The sequence below is a fragment of the Ahaetulla prasina genome, chromosome 5 (assembly GCF_028640845.1).
Source record: "Ahaetulla prasina isolate Xishuangbanna chromosome 5, ASM2864084v1, whole genome shotgun sequence".
Lineage (NCBI taxonomy): Eukaryota > Metazoa > Chordata > Lepidosauria > Squamata > Colubridae > Ahaetulla > Ahaetulla prasina.
This window is the reverse complement of record NC_080543.1, coordinates 15,506,011-15,533,336: the sequence shown is the minus strand read 5'-3', so window position 1 is coordinate 15,533,336 and position 27,326 is coordinate 15,506,011. Positions and strand designations below refer to the sequence as shown.

At 42.6% G+C, this 27,326-nt stretch overlaps 1 protein-coding gene across 11 annotated transcripts in view; it reads left to right on the top strand.

The window, feature by feature from the left end:
• Positions 1-27,326, top strand: part of CMTR2 (cap methyltransferase 2) — a 154,594-nt gene that overhangs the window by 963 nt on the left and 126,305 nt on the right. For 3 of the 11 annotated variants that reach the window (XM_058185860.1, XM_058185859.1, XM_058185858.1), the window contains exon 3: positions 2,177-13,936. The exons of the other annotated variants lie outside the window; for them this stretch is intronic. In XM_058185860.1, coding sequence (XP_058041843.1) covers positions 2,195-4,486 — 2,292 coding nt within the window. In that variant the 5' untranslated portion in view covers positions 2,177-2,194 and the 3' untranslated portion in view covers positions 4,487-13,936. Of the gene's footprint in view, positions 1-2,176; positions 13,937-27,326 lie in introns of those variants that run through there. 11 annotated transcript variants of the gene reach the window in all.

Below are 27,326 nucleotides of genomic sequence, written 5' to 3'. Positions count from 1 at the left end.
TTCACCACTAGTGACCAAACTGACTTTCCAGTTTCTTTCATATTTGCATCCTTATTTTGAAATTATTCTAGAAGTAAATGGAAAGCCATTTTAAATGTGAGGTATAAGCATTGCCATTTTAAATGTGAGGCATAATGGGAGCTACAGAAGTTTTAAATTAGTGCGCTGTAAATGATTTCTGAATGTCATTTTGAAATATATTAGAATACTGTGTTTCCCCGAAAATAAGACCCTGTCTTATATTTTTTTGAACCCTGGAATAAGCACTTGGCCTTATTGCCATGCGCTCAAAAGCCCGACTGGGCTAATTATCAGGGGATGTCTTATGATAGTTATAACAGAAGATATATTATTATTATTAATTTTATTATTTATTTGCATTTATATCCCGCCCTTCTCCGAAGACTCAGGGTGGCTTACACTATGTTAGTAATAGATACCAATTATACCAATAGATACCAATTATAGAGCATCACTTTCCTAAATGATGTTCCCATTGATTTCAAATACAGTATTATTTTAAATACCTGAAAGGATGAGATTTGGTACCTTTTTTGTCACATGTAAAAATGTTGGAAAAGTTTTCTAAACAATGAGTTAAGAGCAGTACTCTGTGTCTTTTAAAACTGACCTTTAATGGGTTTTTTTTTGTCATTTAGCACATTTAATTTCATATTAGTAAACTACCTTTGCTCAAAAATATTTCTTATTTCCGTGTAATCCCGGCTGGCAAAATTTTTGTTTTAAATTCTTTGAAGTTGGAATCTCTTGAAGAAATGGAAATTGGCTGGTTAGTTAGCTTTCATTCCAATGTGGCATTTGCAAAATTCAAGATATTTAATCACTTGGGAATCCCATTATTTCAGTGGACAAATTTAAATGCTTTTAAATCTTGAGGTAACTTTAAAATACGGAAAACAGGAGATTATGAATTCTAGTCCTACCGCAGGTATGATAGCCAACTTGCTGACTTTGGGCCAGTCACTCTCTCTTGGCCCAATCCATCTCACAGGATTGTTGTGGAGAATATAGGAGGAGGAAGAAGTATTATGTATGTTCATCGTCTTGCGTTATTTATCAAAAAAATTAATGTGGTAATTAAATAATAAATAAAAATTTCAATCACTATCTGCAATATTGATATAATTTCCTTTTATCCTCCATTTTTATTCCATTTTTGAAAAAGAAAAATAGAGATCTCATAAGTTTTCTTTACATTGAGAATAAATGCTAAATTCTCATTAGAGCAGTGATGGCTAACCTTTTTGCCATCTTGTGCCAGGAAGGGGGGGCAGGGGGGTCGTGTGCACGTGTGCCCACACCCATAATTCTATGCACCCCGTGCATGCGTGCGCAACCTTTCACTCCCCCCCACCTGCTCCTGGCACGCAGTGGCCCGGTTGGCCCATTTTTCTCTCCCACCTGGCTCCAGAGCCTCTCTATGAGTCTGGGGAGGGCAAAAACAGTCTTCCCCACTCCACTGGAGACTCTCCAAAGGCCAAAACTGGCCCATTTCCCAACTTCCGGTTGGACAGGAAGTGATGTTTTTTGCTGTCCCCAACCTCCAGAGATTCCTAGAGAGGCTCTAGAGCCAGGTGAAAGAGAAAAACGGGCCTTCCCCACCACCTCCCAAGTCCCTCCGGAGGCAGGAAACAGCCTATTTCCCTACTTCTGGTGGGTCCAGAAGGCCCAAAAATCATCTGGCTGGTGTGCACACCTGCACCAGAACTGAGCTTGCATGCCCACTGGTATGGCTACGCGTGCCACAGGTTCGCCATCACGGCATTGGAGGGTTTCAGTCTTTTCTGGTGTGTAACATACTTTTCATTCAGAGTCAGCCTTCCCATTTAAGTATATACTCTTTGTACTACATTCTTCGCTGTTCTTGAATCACAGCACTTAAGATATCAGGACTTGTTAACCTCAGTACACAGTTTGGAAAAAGGTGTTTCGAATAGGAAGAGTGCGGCAAGAACACCTCCTCTGCCTGATAACTGGCAGAGTTTTTAAGTTTTTGTTTTCACATTTGTTTCATCTTTTCTTGCAAGATGAAATGTTCAGCTTAGGGAAAATCTCTTTTTCTTTCTGCACCAAATGAAAAGTAAAGAAAGTTTTATTGAGTTCTTAAACCATTACTTCATTTCTTTGCTTTTTAGACTCTTCCTTTTCTTTGTAGATATTCCTGGATCTGAAAATGAACAAACAAAAGGCCATGTCCGATGAACAGACTATCTACTTTGACCAGTTTGGCCCAGATATCCTTGCCGAAATTGAAAAACTGTTCCAGAAGACCTTTTCATACACCAAACCAGCCAACAATGAATGGCAGCTGCCTGATCCCAGCCAGGTTTTCATCTCCCATCACAAAGCATTCGGTTCTCTTGAAGCGCTCAAGGATTCCTTGAACGAAGTCAAGAACAAACTCAGCGATAAGCAACTGGACGAGTGGCATCAGCACACTTCCTTCACCAACAAAGCCGGGAAAGTTATTGCCCACGTCAAGAAATTGGTCAACGCTGAGTTGTGCACTCAGGCATGGTGCAAATTCCACGAGATCGTTTGCAGTTTTCCTCTTCTCCCAAGTGATGCTCTTCAGAACGGCGAACTCAACTCGGTTCATCTATGTGAGGCCCCCGGGGCTTTTATCGCCAGCCTTAACCACTATCTGAAGTCTCACCGCATCCCTTGCGATTGGAACTGGGTGGCCAACACCTTGAATCCGTATCACGAAGCAAATGATACCCTCATGATGATTATGGATGATCGGCTTATTGCCAATACTTTGCCCTGGTGGTATTTTGGTCCGGAGAACACCGGGGATGTCATGAGCCTGAATCACCTCACAGGGCTGCAGCATTTCATAAGCAACATGGCCACCGTTCATTTGGTCACCTCCGATGGAAGTTTCGATTGCCAAGGCAACCCAGGCGAGCAAGAGACGCTCGTTTCCCCGTTGCACTACTGTGAAACGGTCACTGCTCTCATGATGTTGAGTCCTGGAGGCTCTTTCGTCCTGAAGATGTTCACCTTGTTTGAACATAGTTCGGTGAATTTGCTGTTTCTCCTCAACTGTTCCTTCGAGGAGGTTCACGTTTTTAAACCCGCGACGAGCAAAGCAGGGAACTCCGAGGCCTATGTGGTTTGCCTGCGCTATTTGGGCCGGGAGGCCATTCACGTCGTCTTATCTAAGATGCTGCAGAACTTTGGGTCAGAACTGGTGGCCAAAGCCCTGTTTCCCCAGCACTTGATTCCAGAGTCGTTTCTCAAGGTCCACGAAGAATGCTGTTTATTCTTTCACAGGCAGCAAACGGAGACCATTTCAGAGAACCTCCGTCTCTTCGACCGTATGGACGAGGCGGAGCAGGCCCGGTTAAACGCTTTACGGGACTGCTGTGTCAAATATTTCCTGCAGAGGTTCCAATTGAAACCTCTGACCCGAAACAACTGGCTGGTCAAGAAGCCTCACGCTGGCTACAGCATGAACTCCAAATGGTTTGGACAGAGGAACAGGTATTTCTGCACCTACAACGAGAGGAAACTTCTGGAATCCCTCTCCTGGGAAGACAAGGTGGTAAAAGGATGCCTTAACCAATGGATTGATGAACACGTTCTCGGTAACGTTGGGAAGGGCTGTGTTTTAGAAGGGGCACCTGGCAACCTCGACTGTCATTTATGGTATATCTTGGAAGGCCAGCAGTTGCCCAGAGTTAAATTTTCTCCCTTCTGTGGCGGTGAGGTGTTGAAGAGCCTCAACGAGGCCGTTGAAAAATCTTTGGTGGGCCAAACTATTCATGGTGACCTTATCCGAACGACGTACGCGGAATGCCAATTCTGCTGTGTTCTTACCGCCTCATCGGTGCTGTCTGAATTATCAGAACTTACGGAACATCATGAACCTACTCCAGGTAAAGAGAGTGTGAGCCAAAGAAAGTGCTTGCTTTTAGGCGTCCCACTGTTTTACGATGATGAAAGTCGGTCTGGCTTCGAAATTAAAAACATGGAGTCAGCCCATCTCTTGGCTTTTAGCTGTACTTTACTGCACGACGGAGAACCGAAATATCAACTGCATTTTCTAGAGTGCCTTTTGGGTGCATTTCCTCAGCTTGAAAAAGGGGATGCGTTGGCTTTGCCTGTTCTTTCTTGCTTCACCCGCTTTATGGCTGGTTTAGTCTTCATACTGCAGAGTTGTTTCCAGCGTATTTCCTTCGCTTGCCCCACATCATCTCAGCCTCTGAGGACCAATGCCGTCTTGCTCTGTGTTGGATATCAAGGACTTCCAGACTCGGTTTTCCAGTACCTGCAACAGCTAAATGAACTTATGAGAACCCTGCTCGACTCAAAGTCCCCACAGCAGGTCTTGCAGTTTGTACCAATGGAGAACCTGCTGAAGGGGTTGCTGATGGAGTTCCTGTGGGACCTCAATACTGCCATTGCAAAAAGACAGTTGCACCTGATTGTCCAAATTGAACAGCAGAATTTGACATGAGGAGGCTACAGCTTTTCTAGTTTGGCTAGTTAGACATGTATTTTTTTACCTCTCGGGAACATGTTTATATCTCATGAAGATATCTCATGAACTGCTGAGGAAAAGGAGGGGATAATCCGTGGACCCTGAAGCACACTTATCTTACGTCTCTCAGCTGCCCCAGCCAGCCTGGTCAATAGTAGGGATACCAGTGTGAATTGATTAGGCAATAACTGGAGCACCGTATAAGTTTCCTACTTTTCACTTATATCAGGGCTGTCAAACTCCTGGGCCCCCTGGCCAGATGCACCATGTGCTGACCACACCCACGCCCGGTTTAGCGAAAGGGAGGAAAAGTCCGGCTATATCACGTGACGCCACCGTGACGACGTTGAGTTTGACACCCCTGATTTAAGTAACATTAGGAGCCCTGGTGGCGCCAGTGGTTAGAATGCGGTACTGCAAGTTAACTCTGCCCACAGCCTGGAGTTCGATCCTGACAGGGCTCGAGGTTGACTCAGCCTTCCATCCTTCCAAGGGCTGCAGAATGAGGACCCATGTTGTTGAGGGGCATATGCAAATAATGCTTCTACATTGTAAACCACCCAGAGAATGCTCTAAAACATTACAGGGTGGTGTGTAATTCTAAGGGCTATTGCTATTGCTAGAAGAACTTCTATCTGTAATCCAGGTTTCTCCATATAATGGTGTTTTGCACATATGTTAGAATGACAAGTCTTGGAATTCCCAACAAGAGGCCATGCTGACTGGGACATCTGGAGCTGCAGTCGTAGCATTTATGGAAGAGGGCTAGGAAAAATTGCTTTGACAGACCTTGCTCAAGGCTGCTTTTATGGAACCTCTGGTTGGAGAGAACGTATTAATTGGGCACATGTTCGAGGGAATTAGCTAGGTATGTTAAATAGACCAGAGCCTTGCGGTGGGAGCAAGTATCATAAATTAAAGTTTCACTTTAATTAAACTGAGCAGCTATTTCAGAATAATGGTTTTGTATAAGAAGTAATCAATCAGACTAGAGCTGGAAGGGACCATGGAGGTCTTCTAGTCCAACCCCCTGCTCAAACAGGAGACCCTATACCTGTGATGGTAAACCTATGGCACGCGTAGCCATATCAGTGGACATGTGAGTTCACCTCTGGCATGCACATGTGCGCCAGCCAGCTGATTTTTGGGCCTTCTGGGCCCACCAAAAGTAGGGAAACAGGCTGTTTCCTGCCTCCAGAGGGCCTGGGTGGTGGTGGGGAAGGCCCGTTTTTCTCTCTCATTTGGCTCCAGAGCCTCTCTATGAGTCTCTGGAGAATGGGGACAGCAAAAAAGTCACTTCCTGTCCAACCAGAAGTTGGTAAACAGGCTGTTTCTGGCTTCCCAAGGGCCGCCTGAGGGATGGGGAAGGCAGTTTTCACCCTCCCCAGACTCATAGAAAGGCTCTGGAGCCAGGTGAGAGAGAAAAACAGACCTACCGGACCATGGCGTGCCAGGAGTGGGGGTCGGGGGTGTGGGGCGCATAGAATTATGGGTGTGTACGTGCGCAACACACACACACACACCTCCTGGCATGCAATGGCAAAAAGGTTAGCCATTACTGCTGTATACCATTTTAGACAAGTGGCTGTCCAGTCTCTTCTTAAAAACCTCCAGTGATGAAGCACCCACGATTTCTGAAGGCAAGCTGTTCCATTGGTTTATTGTCCTCACTGTTAGGAAGTTTCTCCTTAATTCCAAGTTGTTTTTCTCCCTGATTAGTTTCTTATTCATTGTTTCTTGTCTGGCTTTCTGGTGCTTTAGAAAATAAGTTGCCTCCCCCCTTTCTTTGTGGCAGCCCCTCAAATACCGGAATACTGCTATCATGTCTCCCCCACCCAATCCTTCTTTTCAATAGAGATTGTCCAAGGATGACTACAAGGTCCACTTAAACCTAGCCACCAACCATGAACCTGGTGGCTTTCTTCGCATGATGTAACTGTGGAACGTAGTTGATGTGGCTGTATTTGCATGCTTGTAAAGAGCCCACTCCCAAGTCTTGTGTGTAGCTCTTTAGTAAAACGCTGTCACATATCCCGTTGCAGGGGCTTCAGTGGCTGCCATTTTGGATGTTGGAAAGGTTGCTGTGTAGCTTCGTTGTAGATTAGGATGTGAAAATTGATTTCTAGGCTGTCCGAGGCAGTGGCCATTTTGGGTCTCTCAGGATGGTAAAGAGAAAATTGTGGCTAAAGAGCTGAGGACAAGAGCACTATCCTTTGGTGAGAGGAAGGAATGGCTTTGCTTCCCCTTTGGTTTTATTTTAAGTCATGGGGAATAACGTCCACATTATTTAGCTTTTAAACAATTCAGACTTAACGAAAGAAAAGAACCCTTGGTAGCAGTAGTGGTTAGAATGCAGTATTGCAGGCTGACGCTGCTCGCTGCCAGGAGTTCAATCCTGACTGGCTCAATTGACTCAGCCTTCCAGCCTTCCGAGGTCGGTAAAATGAGGACCCAATTTGTTCAGGGGCCATAGGCTGACTCTGTAAATTGCTCAGAGGGGACTGTAAAATACTATGAAGTGGTATATAACTCTTAAGTGCTATTGCTATTGTTCTTTTCCCTCTGCATGCAAAATATATTTAAAATCAACAGGACCTTCCATCATAACTCATTTGGGTTCTCTTGCAGAAACCTTGGAGCAGTGTTTCCTAAACTTGGTAACTTCCAAAGCTATAAACTTCAATATCTGGAATTCTCATCTATGGCCATGCTGGCTATGGAATTCTGGGATTTGAAGTCCATACTCCTAGAAACTGGTAGAAAATGAGAGACTCCGGCAGGGTTTTGGCAAAGCAGAAATGCAATAATTCATTTTCAGGTATTCAGGGTTACCGACATTGCCCTAGCCTTAAATTCACATTCAGTGTTAAACATGGGTCCAAGCTCTCCTAAGAACTGCTGCAAGTTATAGGAGATAGGGCACAGTTTACGCTTGTGGCTGCACAAATGCAGAGTTAAATGCATGGGAAAGGTTCTGAGATTCCCCAAAATGTGATCATGGCCTTAGTTTTTCATGCCTCTCTTATTTCCTTTTGCCAATCCATCTTTTAAACCCTTCAAACAATGGTTGATGTTTTGAACCAAATGCTTCCATGTCTGCAGCCTAATTTTGATAAGTTCTTACATTGCTTTTTCTTACATTGCTTTTTTTTAAAAGGTGCTGCTGTGGCTTTAAGAAATTTTAAAGTACTAGCACCTATTTTTCATGCTGCTTGCTTTTGACCAAGGAGGTCTGAATCACTTCTGGCCTACATTTTTTTGAAGTATGTGCACAGATCTAGAATTGTGACAATGCCTGCCAATTAAATGGAGGGAAGTGTTGGAAAATTAACTGCAAACTGTGGGTAGCGATAAAGGAGAATGTAGCTCAGAGTTGAAATGAAGGGTCCTTGGTGCTCTATGAGCTTGGTTGTTTCCTTGTAGACGTTTTATTACCCATACTAAGTAACATCATCAGTGCAATTAGAAGATTATTTAGTTTGGGTGATGGAACGTCTTCAAGAAAGCAACCAAGCAAAGAAAGCAGCAAGGATCCCTCTAACCAGTAGAAATAATATTGGGTAAGATTGCAAGAAAAAAAAAATATTGGCTGGTTGATAGGCTTCTGCTTAGCTTTCTGCCTTAGGTGGTCACTACTCATAGTGGTGAGTAGAGGCAGTCCTCGGTTTACGACCACAATCAAGCCCAAAATTTCTGTGGTTAAGTAAATCATTTGTGAAGTGAGTTTTGCCCCATTTTACAACTTTTTTTGTCGTTTCACCATTATTAAGTGAATCACTGCCGTTGATAAGTTAGCAACCCAGTTGTTAAGTGACTCTGGCTTCCCCATTGACTTTGCACGTCAGAAGGTCGCAAAAGGGGATCATGTGTCCCCGGGGGGCATTGCCATCGTCATAAATATGAGTCCGTCGTCAAGCATCCGAATTTTAAATCACGTGATCATGAGGATGTTGCAAAAAGGTTGCAACTATGAAAAACGGTCGTGAGTCACATTTTTTCAGGAGCCTTGTGACTTTGAGCGGTCACTAAGCGAACTGTGGAGGACTACCTGTATTCAGTGGGTCTATAAAGCTGCATGTTCGGCTTCTAAATCATGAGCTTACTTTTGGTTTTTATGCCCTGAGTGAGAATTCCTGTGCATTTTAGAACTCAAATATCTAAATTGTGCAAGATGAGGCTTTTGCAAGGATGTTACTTTGATTTGGGGGGGAAAAAATCAAACTACTGCACAAGATGTTATTTTATAACATATAAAGGGACCAAGAGAAGTGACTGAACGCTTGATCTCAACAGTACCTTACATTAAAAAAATAGCTTGCTAATGAGTCTTATCAAATTGGTCCATCTAGCGTGCTGCTGTCCACAAAGATCAGTTCTTCAAGCCGCCAAGCAGAGTGTGCATATTAGCCGCACAAATTTTGCAGTCTGCGATTACGTAGGGCAGAGTTTTTAAACCTGGATGCTATCAGGGCATGCTAGGCCACAACTCCCAGATTTCTTAGCCAGCTGTTGTGGCCTGTCGGCCGCAAGCCCCTCCAGCAGCTGAATTAGAGGAGGAGGCATGGGAGTCAGGGTCAGCATCAAGGCAACCTGAGAGCTCCAAAGAGGAAGGGGGAATGGAACTGGCAGAGATAGAGACAAGCAGAGCCTAGGCCGTCTGTCAGCCCTCAGATGGAGAGTCAACAACTCCCAGGTGTGTCGAGGTAGCTGATGAGGAAGAGGAGGAACAGCTGGATCCAGTGCCTGACACACGAATGCGCAGAAGGCAGAGGAGAGGAGAGCAGTGGAAATCCATGGACCGATCTTTGGGAAGGAAGAGCCACCGCTGCTAGCGAAGCCCCACCCTAGCTCTGGGGATAAAAGGCAAGGGGCGGAGATGAATATTGTAGATGTGGCACACAAATATTCATCTCCCTGCCAGACAGACATCTTAGCCTGAGGTGAGAGAGAAACTTTTTGCCAATGATAAAGGAATCATTGATTTAACTTCAGAGGGTTTGTCGTGTTTGGGGAGCTGGCTCAGAACATCAGCACACGCAAAGGTATCTCGGCAATCCTTGTCCATTCTGTTAGCATTGTCAACAGCTGGGAATAGTATATGATTGCATTAAGCAATGGTGTCTTGAACAAGCCTTTTACCTTGTGCTAAGGCGGTGTTTTTCCAACTTGGCCACTTTAAGATGGGTAGACTTCAACTCCCAGAATTCCTCAGCTAGCATGCAATAGACGAGAATTCTGGGAATTGGAGTTTACAGCAGGCTGGGGGAATTCTGGGAGCTGAAGTCCATGCATCTTAAAAGTTGCTGAAGGGGAGAAAACAATCTGTTGTTAAGGCCCGTCATGATTTACCTCAAACAATGCTGTGTGGCGCAGACGTTTTGCGTTTTTAAACGCCGAATCGCACCGCTGATATTCAGCCACAACACTATACCAAGTTCGGATGGATTGGTTTTGATTCAGTTTTCAGGATTGGGATCGTGGTTAGGATGGGAATGGTGGCTCAGTGGCTAAGACGCTGAGCTTATCGATCAGAAAGGTCGGCAGTTCGAACCCCTAGTACAGGTCTCCTGCGTGGAGGTTGGACTAGATGACCTCCAAGGTCCCTTCCAACTCTGTTACTCTTACTGGCATTCTTAGATGCCTAGGGTTTCTGTTCCTACGTTGGGACAGGTGTTATCTTTCAGCCTGAACTCCCACGTAGGTTTTGTATTATGCAAAATACCCTGAACTCCTTATGATAGGCATTTTGTAAAAAAAATACAAAATAAAAAAATTATTACTTTTATAGTCTCTCTCCTTCCATCCCAAATGGCCATTAGCGCAGCTAAGAATAATAACATACTTAAAACATAAAAAGAGATTCATTAAGCGTATAAGGAAACCTTCCCATTTTAGGGTTCTCAAATTAATCCGCTACCTTTTTCTTTTTTTTATTACGGCATTAAGAGTTTCGTGGAACTAACAGACAAACCGTATAAATATTCTCAGTTTCTGGAGGCCAAGTGGGAGGCCATCAGCTAGCAAAAGCTAATTGTTTCTTTCTCTAACCATGTTTGCCCCTTCTTCCCTAACAGCCACCTTAAAGGCTGGAAAACTGCATAGCAACCATAAAAAAAAAGGAATGCTTCTTTAATTATAATAATGGGCCCAATTATATGCAATAAATAGGTCAATTAACTCTCCATGCACTGTGCTTGCAGCTGTTAAGAGTTGTTGAATTAGTGCACTCGGCAGTATGTTTTGCTGGGCTGGCAGGCTACTTAAATTAGAGGACCCACTTTTTAAGGCATTATGTAGATCCATTCTTAGCCATCACATGAGGTTTTTTTCCGGGAGGATCTATCCCCAACCTGGTCCCTCAAGTCTTCCAACAGTGTCCTCATTGTCGCAGTAATTGACCCCATACACCTTGTTGGCAGTCCCCTTCTCTTTCCTTCCACCATTCTCAACATTATAGACTTCCCTAGAGGTCCGCATCTTTGGAGGATGTGTCCAAGGTAAGTTAATTTGAGCCTGGACATGTGTGCCTTGAGGGAGATTAAAAAAGACCTAGTTAAGAAGAAATTCAAACTCTATGGCAACAGCAAATGTCACTTACCTAGATGAGTGTGAAATTATTTTTATGCATGCTTCTATGAAGTGAAGGGTACCTTCTCCATTCAACTTCTATGAGGTTATAATATCTGGGCTGCATAAACTCATGCAGCCAGTGGATGGCAGCAAAGAGCTTTACTGATCCAGTATCTAGTAAAGGTAAAGGTTCCCCCGCACATGTGTGCTAGTCGTTTCTGGCTCTGTCGTGTCCCACTCCTCCGCTGACGGCCGGGTCAGGGAAATCCGAATCAGGCTTGCCTCTGCAGCTCTGCCCAAAGTCCTAGCAAAGTCCTCAGAGCAGGCAGGAGACCAGTAAGTGACTTCAGCAAGATAAGTTTGACTTTTGCCTGACTCAGAGACTGCCAGAAAGTAGATCCTTTATATAGGCCATGGGGTGTGGCTCCATGACTCAGCACTCATTAAGGCCTGCCCCTCCCTTCCCTCTGTTGCCTCCGCCTATCCAATCTTCTGATGCGAGGGTCACACCAATCAGCTGTTGGTAATAAACCCTCCTCAGGCTCACATGCTGTGGAGGAGGGGGAGGGGTCTAGCTGCTCCGTTTGCCTGGGCATGGAGTCAGGGCTGGGGCCGGGAGGCATACATTCCTCAGTGTTCGGGAGCAGGTAAGAAGGCCCCGGCTGCTCTGAGGGCGGGCAAGACACAACAGGCTCTAGGGGGCAGTGCTAATCTCCGTTTCTAAGCCAAAGAGCCAGCGCTGTCCAAAGATGTCTCCGTGGTCATGTGGCCGGCATGACTAAACGCCAAACGTGCATGGAACATTGTTACTTTCCCACCAAAGTGGTCACTATTTTTCTACTTGCATTTTTTACGTTCTTTCGAACTGCTAGATTGGCAGAAGCTGGGACAAGTAACAGGAGCTCACTCCGTTACGCAGCACTAGGGATTCGAACCGCTGAACTGCCGACCTGATTGACAAGCTCAGCGTCTTAGCTACTGAGCCACCGTGTCCCTTTAGGTCCGGTATCTAGAGGAGCCCAAATATTTATAGCCATTTTGCTTTTCCCCACAACATTTTGGATTATTATTTTTATTTACTGAACACTTTCAATAAATAGTCTGTCGTCTCAAAAAGAGCATAAAGTAGCAACAATGTCATCAAATAGACCGCTAGAGACCCAAAGACGAACTGGCCGGCGTGCACATGCCTGGTTTTTTGGCCGTTTTCTGGCACTCTGGTGCCCGCGAAGACCAGCTGGACATGAGCACTGGAAACCAGAAGAGCAGCTGGCAATGGCGCGCATGTCCACAGAGACGGCTCTACGTGCCAAATCTGGCACACGTGCCATAGGTTTTGCCATCACGGCCCTATAGCTTGAGGCAGTGTAATGTTTTTGAACAAGTTTTAAAATCCTCTTGCTTCATCTTCACCATCATCTTTCCAGGGTTCTTGGTTCAGATATAGAGATTGGTTATTTTTTTTTCTTTTTAAAGCCCTTTTAATCCCTTGTATCAGAGTGGAGTCAGGGATACTGAACAGAGTTGAGCATTTACTAGCCGGATGCCCTTCCTGAGGCCTATGCCGAGTTGACAGCAGATATTTTCTCTTTGTGGCCTAATAGAGAAACATTTGCCGCTGCTTAGAATTGAACTCTCAAGTCTCCTGAGTGCAAGGAGAGTGTCTTAACCTCTACCGTTCAGAGATTGGTTATAATTCATAATTATAATTCATTTCTTGGCTAAACAGAGATTTGACCACGAAGCGATGTTTTTCATTTTAATTCGTGACATTGATAGCCTATATATTTGTTATGTCAGCAGTGCATTCATGACAACTAAATAAAATAAATAAATAGAAAAAACATTGCTTCAAATCACACTGTCTCACGATAGATTGCTTGTGCTGTGTTCAACTGTATTTAACTTTTCTGCCTTTTCATTTGTGAAAGGAGGAAAAAAAATAGTTCTTTTTTCCCGTCCACCACTTTCATTATTCTCTATTATAATCAACCCAAGGGCATCAATAATGGAAATAATATTTCATTCTGCGTTCATCGATTTGGCTGTTATTTACCCCCAAGACAGGAAAAATGTCAATAAACATTGAAGTTTCTGCCAACGTTTGGTTGCTTTTAACAAGCTGAGCTCTTAAATTATTTCCTTTAACAGATGAGTTCTCATCTGTCAGGGCCAATTCCATTATGAAATTAATTAATCTAACTGATGTGGACAATTGAGTTTAAGTTTGGGCAAGAAAGCAATAATCCAAACCATGGAACTGTATTGGTTATATTTGAAATACCTCCTCTCCCCATAAGTCTGGTGAGGGTCAAATAAGAAGAAAAATGAAGAGAATGCTAATTTTTAAAAACTTGCTTGAAAAGCATATAAATCTATTTTATATCTCAACTGTTATCTGTGAGCTTTAAAGGGAAAAAGAAAGAATGAGCTTACTAAAGGTCTAGTATACTGCACGAATCAAAAAGAGGGCTGTGAAAATACTTACAGACTCCTCACGTCCTGGACATAAATTGTTTCAACTCCTATCCTCAAAATGATGCTACAGAGCACTGCACACCAGAACAACTAGACACAAGGACAGTTTTTTCCCGAACGCCATCACTCTGCTAAACAAATAATTCCTTCAACACTGTCAAACGATTTACTAAATTGCACTACTATTAATCTTCTCATCGTTCCCATCACCCATCTCCTTCCACTTACGACTGTAACTTTGTTGCTTGAATCCTTACGATCTATACTGTAATTGATTGTTTCCGGATTGCTTAATTGTAGCCTATGACTATCATTAAGTGTTGTATCATTAAGTGTTAAATTTGTACCCTATGACTATCATTAAGTGTTGTACCTTGATGAACGTATCTTTTCTTTTATGTACACTGAGAGCACCAAGAAAAATTCCTTGTGAGTCCAATCACACTTGGCCAATAAAAAATTCTATTCTATTCTATTCTAGGACCGCGATAGTGAACCTATGCCCCACATGCCGGAAGTGGCACACAGAGCCATCTCTCCGTACATGCAAGCCATCACCCATTGCTCTTCTGCGTTCCAGCATACCAGGTAGCTGGTCTCCATGCACGGGAGTGCCAGAAACTGGAACAGCAGCCACCCAGAGCGCATGTGCACACCGGGAAGATGGTCTTGGTTTCCGGCACACGCATGCACACCAGCCACCTGGTTTTCCAGTTTCTGGCATGCACGCGCGCATGAAGACCAGCACGCCGGAAATCGGAAGATCATCTTCCTGGCGCACGCATGCGCGCCGGGCAGCTGCTCTTCCAGTTTATGGCATGCACGCACGTGCTCCCGTTTCGGCACTCGGTGCCGAAAAGGTTCGCTAGTACCAGTCTAGGACAACTCAGCATGGCCAACTCGTGGCCAAGTCACTGCGGGACAACTCACATCAGGGCAAGAGTTGCATTAATATCGAAGAAATGGTGGAATAGAATCATTAAAGAAAGGGTGCAAAAGGAGGGACAAAATGAAATGTGAATGATAAACATTAAAATGCATTTTTAAATTTTTAAATATTTAAATATCCTGCAGTGAATGGTCCCACAGTGACTTGGCCATGGCAAGTTGTCCTGCCGCAAGTTGGCCATTGTGAGTTGGCGGTGCTAAGTTAGCCCCAGCGAGTTGACCATGGCGAGTTGGCTGCAGTGAATTGGTTGCCCCATTCCTTTCCAAAAGTGCTTTTTCATTTTTTTTTAATTTTTTTTTTTAAACTTTTTTTATTACTTTTTTTACAACAAACAAACAAAAAGAAAATACATTATTACACCCTTGTGCTATACATAAAAGGAAGATTTGGGTCTTCGGATATATCCTCATGATTGCCAAAATCCACGTTCTCGAGGTACAGGTACTGAAGCGTCCAATGTTCCAAGCGCAAAGTCCACAAATGGTTTCCAAGTCTTCCAGAAAATATCTTCTTTATACACACCACTTCTAATTTTAATATCACATGTCATTTTATCATTTAAAGCTAATTTCCACATTTCAGAATTCCACTCTTCTATTCTAAAAATCACATCTAGTTTCCAATATCTAGCTATTATAATTCTACCTATTATAATCATAATTCTAATCAATTCTTTTTCATATTTTGTTAATTCTATTTCCTTAATTACCAACAATAATATAGTTTCCACTCTCAATGTTATTACTTTCCCCATCATTTCAAATATCATTTTCTCCAATTGTTGCCAAAACTTTTAACCTTATCACAATTATACCACATATGTTCATAAGTCCCCAATTCCATCTCACATCTCCAACATTTTTACTAATTTTTTATCCATTTGTGACAATCTTACTGGAGTCAAATACCATTTCAAACAACTTTATAATTGTGCTCTTTAATCCTTATAGATAAAGTTCTCATAATTCTACTCTTCCAATTCACATTCCAATCTGACTCTGGTATTTCAATATTAAGATCTTTTTCCCAATTTGTCCTCATCACTCTTTGTAATTTTTCATCAGAATTTATAATCTTATAAACCCTACTAACGAGTCCCTTTAGCCCAATTTCATCTTTCATAATCCGAGATACTAAATATTCAAATTCAGTTTCACATCTATTTATCGAATAATTTTCCTTTAGTTTTTTGTCCATTTTCTATCTGTATTTTTCAAACCAATTTAACCCTAATTTTTCAATAATTTCTTTATTCCTCCTTTCATTTCCCATAACTTTTATCCAATCTCTAATAATTTCTATATTTTCCTCTTTAATCACTTCATTACGTTTTATATTATTTTTAATCGGCCAAATTCCAATTGTCTCCCCCAAAAAGATTATATCCGGAATTAGAATTTTAACAAATTTATTCCACATTTTACTTAATCCCTTTAACCAAAAAGTTCTACTTACACATTTTGAATATGCTTTATCTAAAACCACCTTGATCCAAATTTCTATATCCCTTAACTCTAAGTCTCTCCAATAGCTATCTTCACCTTTAAATATTTTTACCACTATCCGGATACCATACGCACAGTAATAATTAAATAATTTGGGGATTCCTAATCCACCTTCCTTTTGACTTTGATACCACATTTTCTTCACTAATCTAGGTCTTTTACCACCATTACAAAATTTATCCAGTTTTTTCTGATATCCTTCAATATCTTTCTCTGTCAAATTTAGTGGTAGCATCTCGAATAAAAAGTTGAACTTGGGCAGCAACATCATCTTACACATTGCAATTCTGCCAAACCAAGACAACTTTAAAATTTTATATTTATCTATCTTCTTCTCAATTTCGTTAATCACCACATCATAATTAAATTTTTTCAATTCTTTAACCTTAAGTGAAAGCACTATACCCAAATATTTCAATGTGTTTTTAATCCTTATCCCAAATTGCTCTTGCATATTCTCAGACTCATTACCATTACTATCCATCAATAATTCTGACTTTGACCAATTTACTTTCAATCCTGTCATTTCCTCAAATTCTATCAAATGCTTATATATCTTTTCAAATCTTTCTCTACATTTTTCAAAATAATTAAAGTATCATCCATACAAATTTATCTTATACCCTTATATCCTTCTAATTCTTCATCTTTTCTATCATTTTGTCAATATTTCCATAGCCAATAAAAATAATGTTGGGGACAGGGACATCCTTGTCTCGTACCAGCTTCTAATTTTATCTCTTCAGTTAATATTCCATTCACCTTCACTCTTGCACTGCTCTTTTGGTACAATTTTGAAATAACATGTATAAACTTATTACCAAAGCCTAAAGCCTCCACAATTACTTTAATAGTTTCCCATTGTACAGAATCAAAAGCTTTAAAAATATCCAATGATACTATACCAATTTTATCACCATTATATTCAGCTACATCTATAATATTTAATACTCTTCTAACAATATCACTCATGTATCTACCCTTCACAAAACCTACTTGATTATAACTTATATATCTATCTATAAATCTATTTAATCTATTACTTATAATAGCAGTAAATATCTTTGCATCCTGATTAATTAAAGAAATGGGCGATAGGACTCAATCCTTTCTAAATCTTTATCTGGTTTAGGAATTAAGGATATCACCGTTCTGTTCCATGACGAAGGTACTTCCCCACCATGTAATATTCCATTGAATAATTTTTGCAATCTTGGTATTATTAATTCTTTAAATTCTTTATAAAACTCAACAGGTAATCCATCCTCACCTGGAGCTTTCCCTAATTTTAATTTTTGTATTATTCCATTAATCTCATCTTGTGTTATATCTTCTTCCATCAATTTCTTATAGGTTTAATCAATTTTCACCACATACTTTTGTAAATAGCTTTCCAATTTTCCCCGATTAATAGGTTTCTTTGAATATAGATTCTGAAAAAAGTTTCTAACCACTTCACATTTCTCTAATTTTTTATAACATCTTATACCTCTATCATCTATCAAAACTCCAATTTCTCTCTTCTCTCTTTTATCTTCGCCATCTTTGCCAATAATTTAGAATTTCTATTACTAAATTCAAAAATTCCTATTTAAAATCTCAAATTTCTTTTACTAACTCTGTATCTTCTTCTATCATTTTATTTCTTAACATATTAAGCTCCTGAAGAATTTTTTTTCTTTAGTAAGCAAAAATTGATTTTCCAATTCTTTAATCTGATTTTTATCTCTTTCCATTTTAATTTTATAATTTTTATATTTCCTACTTGATAGTTTGATACTCTCCCCTCTAAACACCGCTTTCATCGCATCCCAAACAATTTCAAATTTAACCTCCCCGTTATCATTTAATCTCCAACTTTCCTCCAATTTTTTAAGTATCCATTTTTTATCCTTTTCATTTTTATACAATTTCTCGTCATATCTCCAATAGCTTCTTTTTTTCTCAAAATTAAAATCTAAGTCCACCATAACTTCTGCATGATCAGAGTCTTTAAAAATTCCCACATCCACCTTATCCACATTATTCAACAAATCTTTAGAAATAAAAATATAATCAATTCTAGAATATGTATTATATATCTTGGAAAAAAAAGTGTATACTCTCTCAATTCCTTTAACCTCTCTCCACACATCAACCACGCCGTTTCCCAAAAGTGCTTTTTCAAAAGGCACCTGGACTTTCTTGGTTTTTTCCCTTTGGAAAAAGTTCTTTAGAACTGAGGATGCGTCTTAGGTAAGAAGCAAAAGAAAAAAAATCCAGTTATCTTTTGGAAAAGCACCTTTGGGACAACCAGAACCTGGATGATTGAGAATCTCCGTAAGACTATGAAGTGGTGTTTTCCATCCATGTATAAGAGTGGCGCAGCAGTTAGAATGCAGTACTGCAAGCTACTTCTGCCAAGTGCTGGCTGACTGCAATTTGACAGTTCGAATCTCACCAGGCTTAGGGCTGAACTCAGCCTTCCATCCTTCCAAGGTGGGTAAAATGACCCAGATTGTTGGGGGCAATAGGCTGACTCGCTAAACCACTTAGAGAGGGCTGTAAAGCACTGTGAAGCGGTATATAAGTCTGAGTGCTATTGAGAGGGAGGGAGGGAGGGTTTGATCCTGACCAGCTCAGGGTTGACTCAGCCTTCCATCCTTCCGAGGTGGGTAAAATGAGGACCCAGATTGTTGGAGGCAATAGGCTGACTCTGTAAACTATTTAGCAAGGGCTGTAAAAGCACAGTGAAGCGGAACATAAGACTAAGTGCTATTGCTATTAGATGTTGGGGCAATGTCCTCTAACATCTGAAGGGAGCAAGCAAACAAGGGAAGCAAAAGCTTAATACAAGTTGTCCTCAACTTACAACTGGTTGCTTAGTGACCACTCAAAGTTCCAACAGAGCCCCCCCCCCCAAAAGCTACTTACGATCTGGTTCTGAAGTTCCGACACTCCCCCTTCCCTGCAGTTATCGCATTTTGGTTGCTTAGCAACCAACCTGCATGTACTGCTGTTTGCTGTGTCCCACGATCAGGTGACTAAAATTTACAACACTTTTGCAGGAATCCTGTTCTGTCTCCTTCCCCACTTCGGATCAACGAGCTGGCCTTCAGCCAGTGGATTCACGGCTCTTATCAGTCCTGGCAGAAAATCGCAGCTGCCTGCCAAAGTTCAAACAAATGATTCATGGAGCAAGACTTTCAGCTCTCTTTGAAACGGTTCAGCTAATTTTTGCTTCCCGTGGAATGAGAGCAGTCCCAAAGCTCCTTATATATCCTTCCCTTTGATGACGCCGCCTCTCTAATCTTCTGAAGCGCAGGTCGATCCAAGCTTGATTATTATTATTATTATTATTATCAGCTGGGTCTGAATGCGTAGCCTGGGGAAGGGAGGAATCAGGGGATGACGGCCTCATTACATCCTCCGACTGGTCTGGTTCTGGCTCCTGGAGCCAGGCCAAAGGAATCGGTGCTCCCGAGATAAGCCTTACCAGCCCTTCCCCCTCACTCTTGGAGTCATTTTCGGGCATGGAGCCAGGTTCGGGGGCTGGAGTCACAACAAATCCAGTGTTTATTTCCAGTTTCTTGCAAAAAGTGGCCCATGGTGAACAATGGGTTTACATAACAACCATGGTATTCGCTTAAAAGCCTCGGCAAAGACGGTAATAAAACTGAGTCCGTCACATAATAGTCATTACAACTGTCACAACCCACATTACAACCGTAATTGCCAGGCCCAATTCAGTCCTCATAAACCAAAGACTCCCTCTACAGCTTGCTTTTCCCACAATTTTATCGATAATTACCAAACATGGAGGTGTTCATGAAAGGAGAAAGCTGTTTTGGAGGACACCTGGCTTTAATTGAATGTCTTGCATTTTGAAAACTGCTAACGCAACATCCAAAATTAAATAACAGATGCCTATGTTGTCTACAGCAGGCTGCTAAAATGTTGAGTGTCTAGTTCTGCGATGGCGAACGTCTGGCATGCGTGCCAGAGGTGGCACGCAGCGCCCTCCTCGATGGCACGTGATCCGTCACCCCAGTTTAGCTCTGCGAAGCCTGTGCGTGCACCTCCCACCGGCCGGCTGGTCTTCACGTCTCTGCTGTGCATGTAGGGGGGCTGCTCGTGTATCTGCAGGGGTGGCCCAGGGCGCGTGAGATGGGTTCACATGGGCATGTTCAAGGGGCAGGACCTGTGCGGAGGAGCCATGTGTGCATGCGCGGGATGTGGGGCACATGCTTGCGGACCGTGTGTGCATTGAATTTTGGGGGTTTTGGCACGTCCTCGTGCTTTGGGCACTCGGTCCGGAAAAGGTTAGCCATCACTGGTCTAGTTTCTACCCTCTTTTCTGTAAAGGTTAACATTCTTCTGTGTCAATTTAATGGAAAATGTTTCCTCATCTTGACCTTCCCATTCTCTACTTCTTTGTGAAGCACTAACTCGACTTATGGTTTTCTTCATTTTTGTAGATCTCAAAATATTGGCAATGCACAGAAAGCATCATGAATCAATCAGTATTTCTTCCGAATGACTAACAGGAGCATGCAAAGAACAAGGATTTCATTACTACCTTGCTTCCAGCCATTTTCATGGCTGGAACCAGGGGTGAAATGCTACTGGTTCGGCCTGGTTCGGATGAACCAGTAGAGGATATTGGGGTAGGTTCGCCAAACCAGTCGCAATCGCTGGCTGGCCACGCCCCTGAACCTGTCCGCAACCCGCAGTCCTGCCATACTTCCCTGCCTTCCACACGGTCTTCCCAGCATCCCCATGGCCAGCTTGCAGAGGCAGGCAAGCGGAAGGCCACTGTCGTGTCCCACTCCTCCGCTGACAACCGGGTCAGGGAAATCCGAATCAGGCGTGCCTCTGCAGCTCTGCCAAAGTCCTAGCAAAGTTCTCAAGGCAGGCAGGAGACCAGAAAGTGACTTCAGCAAGATATGTTAGACTTTGCCTGACTCAGAGAATGCCAGAAAGCAGATCCTTTATATAGGCCATGGGGTGTGGCTCCATGACTCAGCACTTATCCAGACCTGCCCCTCCCTTCGTTTTGACAACGCCGCCTATCAATTCTTCTGAAGCAAGGGTCACTCCAGTCTGCAGCTGTTGGTAATTGACCTCCCTCAGGCTCACATGCTGTGGGGGAGGGGTCTAGTTGCTCCGTTTGCCTGGGCATGGAGCCAGAGCTGGGGGCTGGAGGTACTTCTTCCTCCTCAGTCTGTCTAGGCATGGAGCCAGGGCTGGAGCCAGGAGGCATACTAGGACATTCCTCAGCGTTCGGAAGCAGATAAGAAGGCCCCGGCTGCGGTGAAAGTGGGCGAGACACAACAGCCACGTGGAAGGCAGGTAAGCATCTCAGGCCTGCGGGGAAGGGAGCTAGCAGCCTACTCCCCTCCCCGCAGCCCTGCCATGCTTGCCTGCCTTCCATGCTGCCATCCCGGCGTCCCAGTGGCCAGCTTGCAAAGGCAGGCATGTCGGGGCTGGGGGGAAGGGAGTAGGCGGCTAGCTCCCTTCCCCGCAGCTCTGACATGCTTGCCTATCTTCTACGCTGCCTTCCTGGGGGTTCCCCATGTCCACTTGCCTTCCAAGGTCGGCGTCCACCAAGCCATGCCCATAGAACCGGTAGCAACAATTTTTAGATTTCACCACTGGCTGGAACCACCAAAATTCCATCACCCTCATCCCACTTAAAAAGAAGAAAAATAAGTAAATAAGTAGCTGCAACCTTCTTTACAGATTAAATGCATTTGTTCAGTTGTTAGATTTATGTCCCATTTTTTCTCCCAAGATCTGAAGGTGGCTCTGCTTTCATTTCATTTCACTTCCTGAGGTGAAAAACAAAAATTGTATGCGAATACACATATAAAAAGTTGCATTGTGAACTCCATCCAGCATCTTCTTGGTTTTGATTTTGATTTCCCCATCAGACATTGCTGCAGATAAATTAAATCTTCCTTCCTTCCTTCCTTCCTTCCTTCCTTCCTTCCTTCCTTCCTTCCTTCCTTCCTTCCTTCCTCTCCTTCTGTTCCTTCCTTCCTTCCTTCCTTCCCCTCCTGTCCCTTCCTCTCTTCTCCTCCTATTCCTTCCCCTTCCTTCCTTCCTTCCTTCCTTCCTTCTGTTCCTTCCTCTCCATTCCCCCTGTTCCTTCCTTCCTTCCTTCCTTTCCTTCCTCTCCATTCCTCCTGTTCCTTCCCTTTCCTTCCTTCCTTTCTTCCTTCCTTCCCTTCCACTCCTGTTCCTTCCTCTCCTCTCCTCTTATTCCTTCCTTCCTTCTGTAGGAATTTAGCACCCACCCCCCTCCTAGAAGAATGAAATATTTTAGAAAATATTTAAAAGGCAGAATATATTTCCCTGGATGAGAAATGGAGAAACATGTTTTAAAGACAAAGCAGCTTCCTGACTCCCCGCCACCTTTGTCAATGGGCCATTAAAGCCTCAGCCAAGCTCACTCAATCCCCCCACCTTTGTCAATGGACCATCATTTGCAACACAATAGAACAGAAACTCACCACATGGCAAGGCTCAGGCAAGCTTGAGGGACAACCTACAATGTTAACTAAGACCCCTAGACCACCTGGGAGTTTGACAACCAATCAGGATACTCTTCCTGTGCCCCAGAAAGTTCAAAGCTCAGAAAAAGCATAAAGCCAGGGAGCACACAGGATCTCGGCCCTTTTCTGTTCAGGAACTCAAGCCATGGGATCCTGACCACCATTAAACCATCTTTCCAAGCAGCCTCCATGTTTCCAGTGTCTTTGTCCCCACTTGGAACTGAACCCAGATGGATATTTCTTCCAACACTTCCTTCCTTCCTTCCTTCCTTCCTTCCTTCCTTCCTTCTTTCTTCCCTCCCTCCCTCCCTCCCTCTCTCCCTCTCTATAGGGTCATAGCCTTACAAAGAGTTCATAGCCCTCCTATGCAGCATGATTTTTCTTTGATTGTATTTGCAGAAATAATGAAGCAAACCGATCCTTTAAAAAAAAAATCACAGGGAAAGCAGCAAGGGAGTTCTGGCTGTAATGAGTAAAACCTTTGAGTAAAGCAGAACTAAGGCTGCTTATATTTGATTAGCTAATGTATTTTTGTATGCACCTGCGGTAAAGGAGATCTAAAAGTAAGAGGTTGATAGAGCATCCTCACGTCAGCTTTGAAATATATAGAAGCCTTTCCCGTATCTCTTCTTCCTAAGAAGAGTGACAGCTAGAAAACCCACGACAGGTGTGAATGAAAGCTAACAGCTTTTAGTGCATTTCACCAACATTACGTAATCATAATTACCCTGCAGGTCAATGCTATAGGAACAATTTTAAGCAGATTTTCTGTTAGATGCTATAGACCTCCTTTTCTGAGACAATCAAATCCCTAGAAGAGGCTTGTTGTTGTTGTTAGTTGCAAAGTTGTGTCCTATCCATCACAACCCCATGGACAACATTCCCCCAGGCCTTACCTGTTTGGTTTTTCCCCGAACGCCATCACTCTGCTAAACAAATAATTCCCTCAACACTGTCAAACTATTGACTAAATCTGCACTACTATTAATCTTCTCATCGTTCCTATCACCCATCTCCTTCCACTTATGACTGTATGACCGTAACTTTGTTGCTTGTATCCTTACGATTTATACTGATATTGATTGTTTTCTGATTGCTTATTTGTACCTTATGACTATCATTAAGTGTTGTAAGTGTTGTACCTTGATGAACGTATCTTTTCTTTTATGTACACTGAGAGCATATGCGCCAAAGACAAATTCCTTGTATGTCAAATCACACTTGGCCAATAAAAATTCTATTCTATTCTATTCCTATTCCTATTCCTATTCCTATTCCTATTCCTATTCCTATTCCTATTCCTATTCCTATTCCTATTCCTATTCCTATTCCTATTCCTATTCCTATTCCTATTCCATCCCATCCCATCCCTTCCCTTCCTTCCTTCCTTCCTTCCTTCCTTCCTTCCTTCCTTCCTTCCTTCCTTCCTTCCTTCCTTCCTTCCTTTCTTTCTTTCTTTCTTTCTTTCTTTTCTTCCTTCCTTCCTTCCTTCCTCCCTCCCTCCCTCCCTCCCTCCCTCCCTTCCTTCTGGTACATTAAGCCACTGTAGAAAGTTACCACCCACCCTTCTCCTAGAAGAATAAAATATTTTGAGAATTATTAAAACGGCGGGATAAAATATTTCCCCTAGAAGAGAAATAATATAAATCCTAAAGGAGACAGAAACTCAGAACTCCAGCTCCTTGCCCCAAACGCATACTAAGCTGAGGCCAGCTTTTAGAAATGTAGATTTGGTAATCCATTACTCCCTGCAGCAAGGGCTGAACAAAGGAAGGATTAGCCCTCAGCCATAATAGGAATTGCCCAACACCCTTTCAGAACACAAGCTCATCTCAGTTGCACCACACCCTCCAAACTTCAACCAAAACTGGGAGCTCAGACAACCTACAGAGCCAGCTATGAACCCTACAACAGCCAATAGAATACATGTTCTTGCACAGGAACAGGAAGCTGAAGTGCAAAGCCCAAGAGAAAGTATCAATACCCTCTCACTCTCAACTCCATGTGTTCAGCTGCCCGGGACCTCAAACCCATGTGGTTCTGCTTCATCATTAAACCATCTTTCCAATCAGCTTCCATTGTTTCCAGTGTCTTTCTCCCAGCTTGGAACTGAACGAGATGGATATTTCTCCCAACACTACCATGCTCTACCACTCGATCATTCGTTGTTCATAGTGGCTTCAAGCACTTTGACCTAGGCATTTTGGGCCAGGCATTTTGCGTCTCCGGGCCTGCAAAAGATTACAGTGGGTTGCAGAAAATAACTCTGCGGGCTGTAAAAGTGAGACCTCTGCGCTGCACTACAGTAAAATAACACATTTTCTCTTCTTTCCTTGCTTTCTAAAGGAGTTGTATTGTATATGATTAGGCTCTTCAATAGAACTAGATTTTTATATCCCCTCATAATGGAAAAAATCCATTTCCTTCCCTCCTCCCTTTCTTGCCTTCATTTCCAAATAGCCCCAGATGTATCTGGATAATCTAATTACCTAGCCCAAAAGTGTATCAAAAACGCCTTCTAAAATTTATCTTAGGATGGTTATAAACTATGGGCATTAGTTTCCCAGCTGCTATTTTCTCTTGCTAATTTGGCTTAGTATTTTTTCTTAATGAAGGAGTCTGAAAACCTCAAAAGGCGTCTTGCTTTCTCCCATAAATACCTGGTACCCAAATTGAATGCAAGGCAGTTCATCTTAGGTTTTAGTTAAAATAAGATTCCTCCCTTCCTTACTGCTCAGCCCTGCATAAAAATCTGAATATAGAAATAGCGCAGTCAGAGTGCAGACTTATTACTTGTAAAGTAATAGAAAATCCGTCTCACATTAGATTCTATCGGTATGTAAGTTCCCCAAGAAAACCAATTACGTAAAACTGATTGCGAGGCGTTCGTGGAGTTAGAAAATTTAATCCACTTGGACTTTTAGCAGAACTTCTGGCTGTATGTTTTTAACACAGTACAGGATTTCTTACAGAGATTTAGAGCATGAAAGCAGTTCCATGCTCAAACCAAATATCTCTGTATCTCTTTGAAAGAAACGCAGGCTACAAGGAGTAGATGACTTACAACCATAATGAAACCTAAATTATTCAATAAACTACGGTTTGGCACAAGGTGGTTCAAGACAATGTTCCAGAATACAAATTACTATATACCTATATATATCCTCCCAGAGAAAAAAGCAAGACAAGCTATGTTGTTCATGGGGAAGTAAAAGACATTTGGACGTAATATTTGTAAGAGTTGTACTATGTTAATTTAAGATTAGGGACACGGTGGCTCAATGGCTAAGACATTGAAGTTGTCGATCGAAAGGTCGGCAGTTCAGCGGTTCGAATCCCTAGTGCCCTGTAATGGGGTGAGCTCCTGTTACTTGTCCCAGCTTCTGCCAACCTAGCAGTTCGAAAACACGTAAAAAATTCAAGTAGAAAAATAGGGACCACCTTTGGTGGGAAGGTAACAGCGTTCCGTGCGCCTTTGGTGTTCAGTCATGCCGGCCACATGACTACAGAGGCGTCTTCGGACAGCGTTGGCTCTTCGGCTTTGAAATGGCCCCCTAGAGTCAGGAACGACTAGCACATATTGCAAGGGGGACCTTTACCTTTACTAATTTAAGATTACAAATGCCTTTATCAATTGAAAAATGCAAATTATGTTTAACCAATTTCCTCTATAGTTACTTCTGTCTTACCACTAACTTACCTTCAGTTAGTCAACCTTAATTTTGTAGAAAGTTAACACCTACCCCTCTCCTAGAAAATGAAATATGTTATGAAATATTAAAAGGGCAGAATATTTCCCCTAAAGGGAAGGCAGAAACTCAGCCCCCACCCACCTTTTTTAACGAGCCATTAAGACCTGAGCCAGTCCATGCTACATAAGAAAGATCCACCTCCTTCAGGCAGAGCCATTTAATTGTCCTTCATTGCATTCAACCAAACTTAACACACAGGCAACCTACAAAGCTAGCTATGACCATGACAGCAACCAATCAGGATCCTCTTCCTGTGCCCCAAGAGGGTATAAAACCCAGGGACTCTCAGCATCTCTTATCTCTTTTTGCCCAAGATCTCCAAGGCATGTGATCCCATTCATCAATAAACCTTCTTTCGAAACAACTTCTATGAATCCAGTGTCTTTTTCCACCACTTGGAACTGAGCCCAGAAGGATATTTCTTCCAACAATTTTGCCTATGTAATTGTTATCTCCGCAAATATTTTTGGATGTTTTTCTTCTGAGAAACCGAAATCTGCCGATACGTGACCCCAGTAGATTAATTTGAATATAGACCAACTTTTCAGTGTTTTTCCTTCTCGCTTAAGTTTCTTCAGCTTGATGTTATTAGACATATTGGACCTCAACTCTCTTTATGCCTATAGAGGTGTGTTCTTATTCTTGTCTTTATGTAAAGTAATGTTGGAAGAAATATCCAGGTCCAATTCCAAGCTGGGAGAAGAGCACTGGAGGCAAAATGGAGACTGAAGACTGATTGGAAAGAGGGTCAGTTTTAAATTCCAATCATGTTGGTCCCAATTGAACAGCTTGAGTTCAGGTGAGTCCACTCTGCATCCATCCCCCTGTCCACCATGGGGTGGGGGGGGGCAGATGAATGACTCTGGACAACAGAATCCTGGCAAAATGTGGCTATTGGCAGAGAAGAAAGCGACTCAAATGGTTCATATTAATAAAGGATAAGAAATATTTTTCTCAGTCTGTATCTAACTAAAGTGTCTGGCAGTCAGTCTATTGTTGGAAGAAATATCTATCTGGTTCAATTCC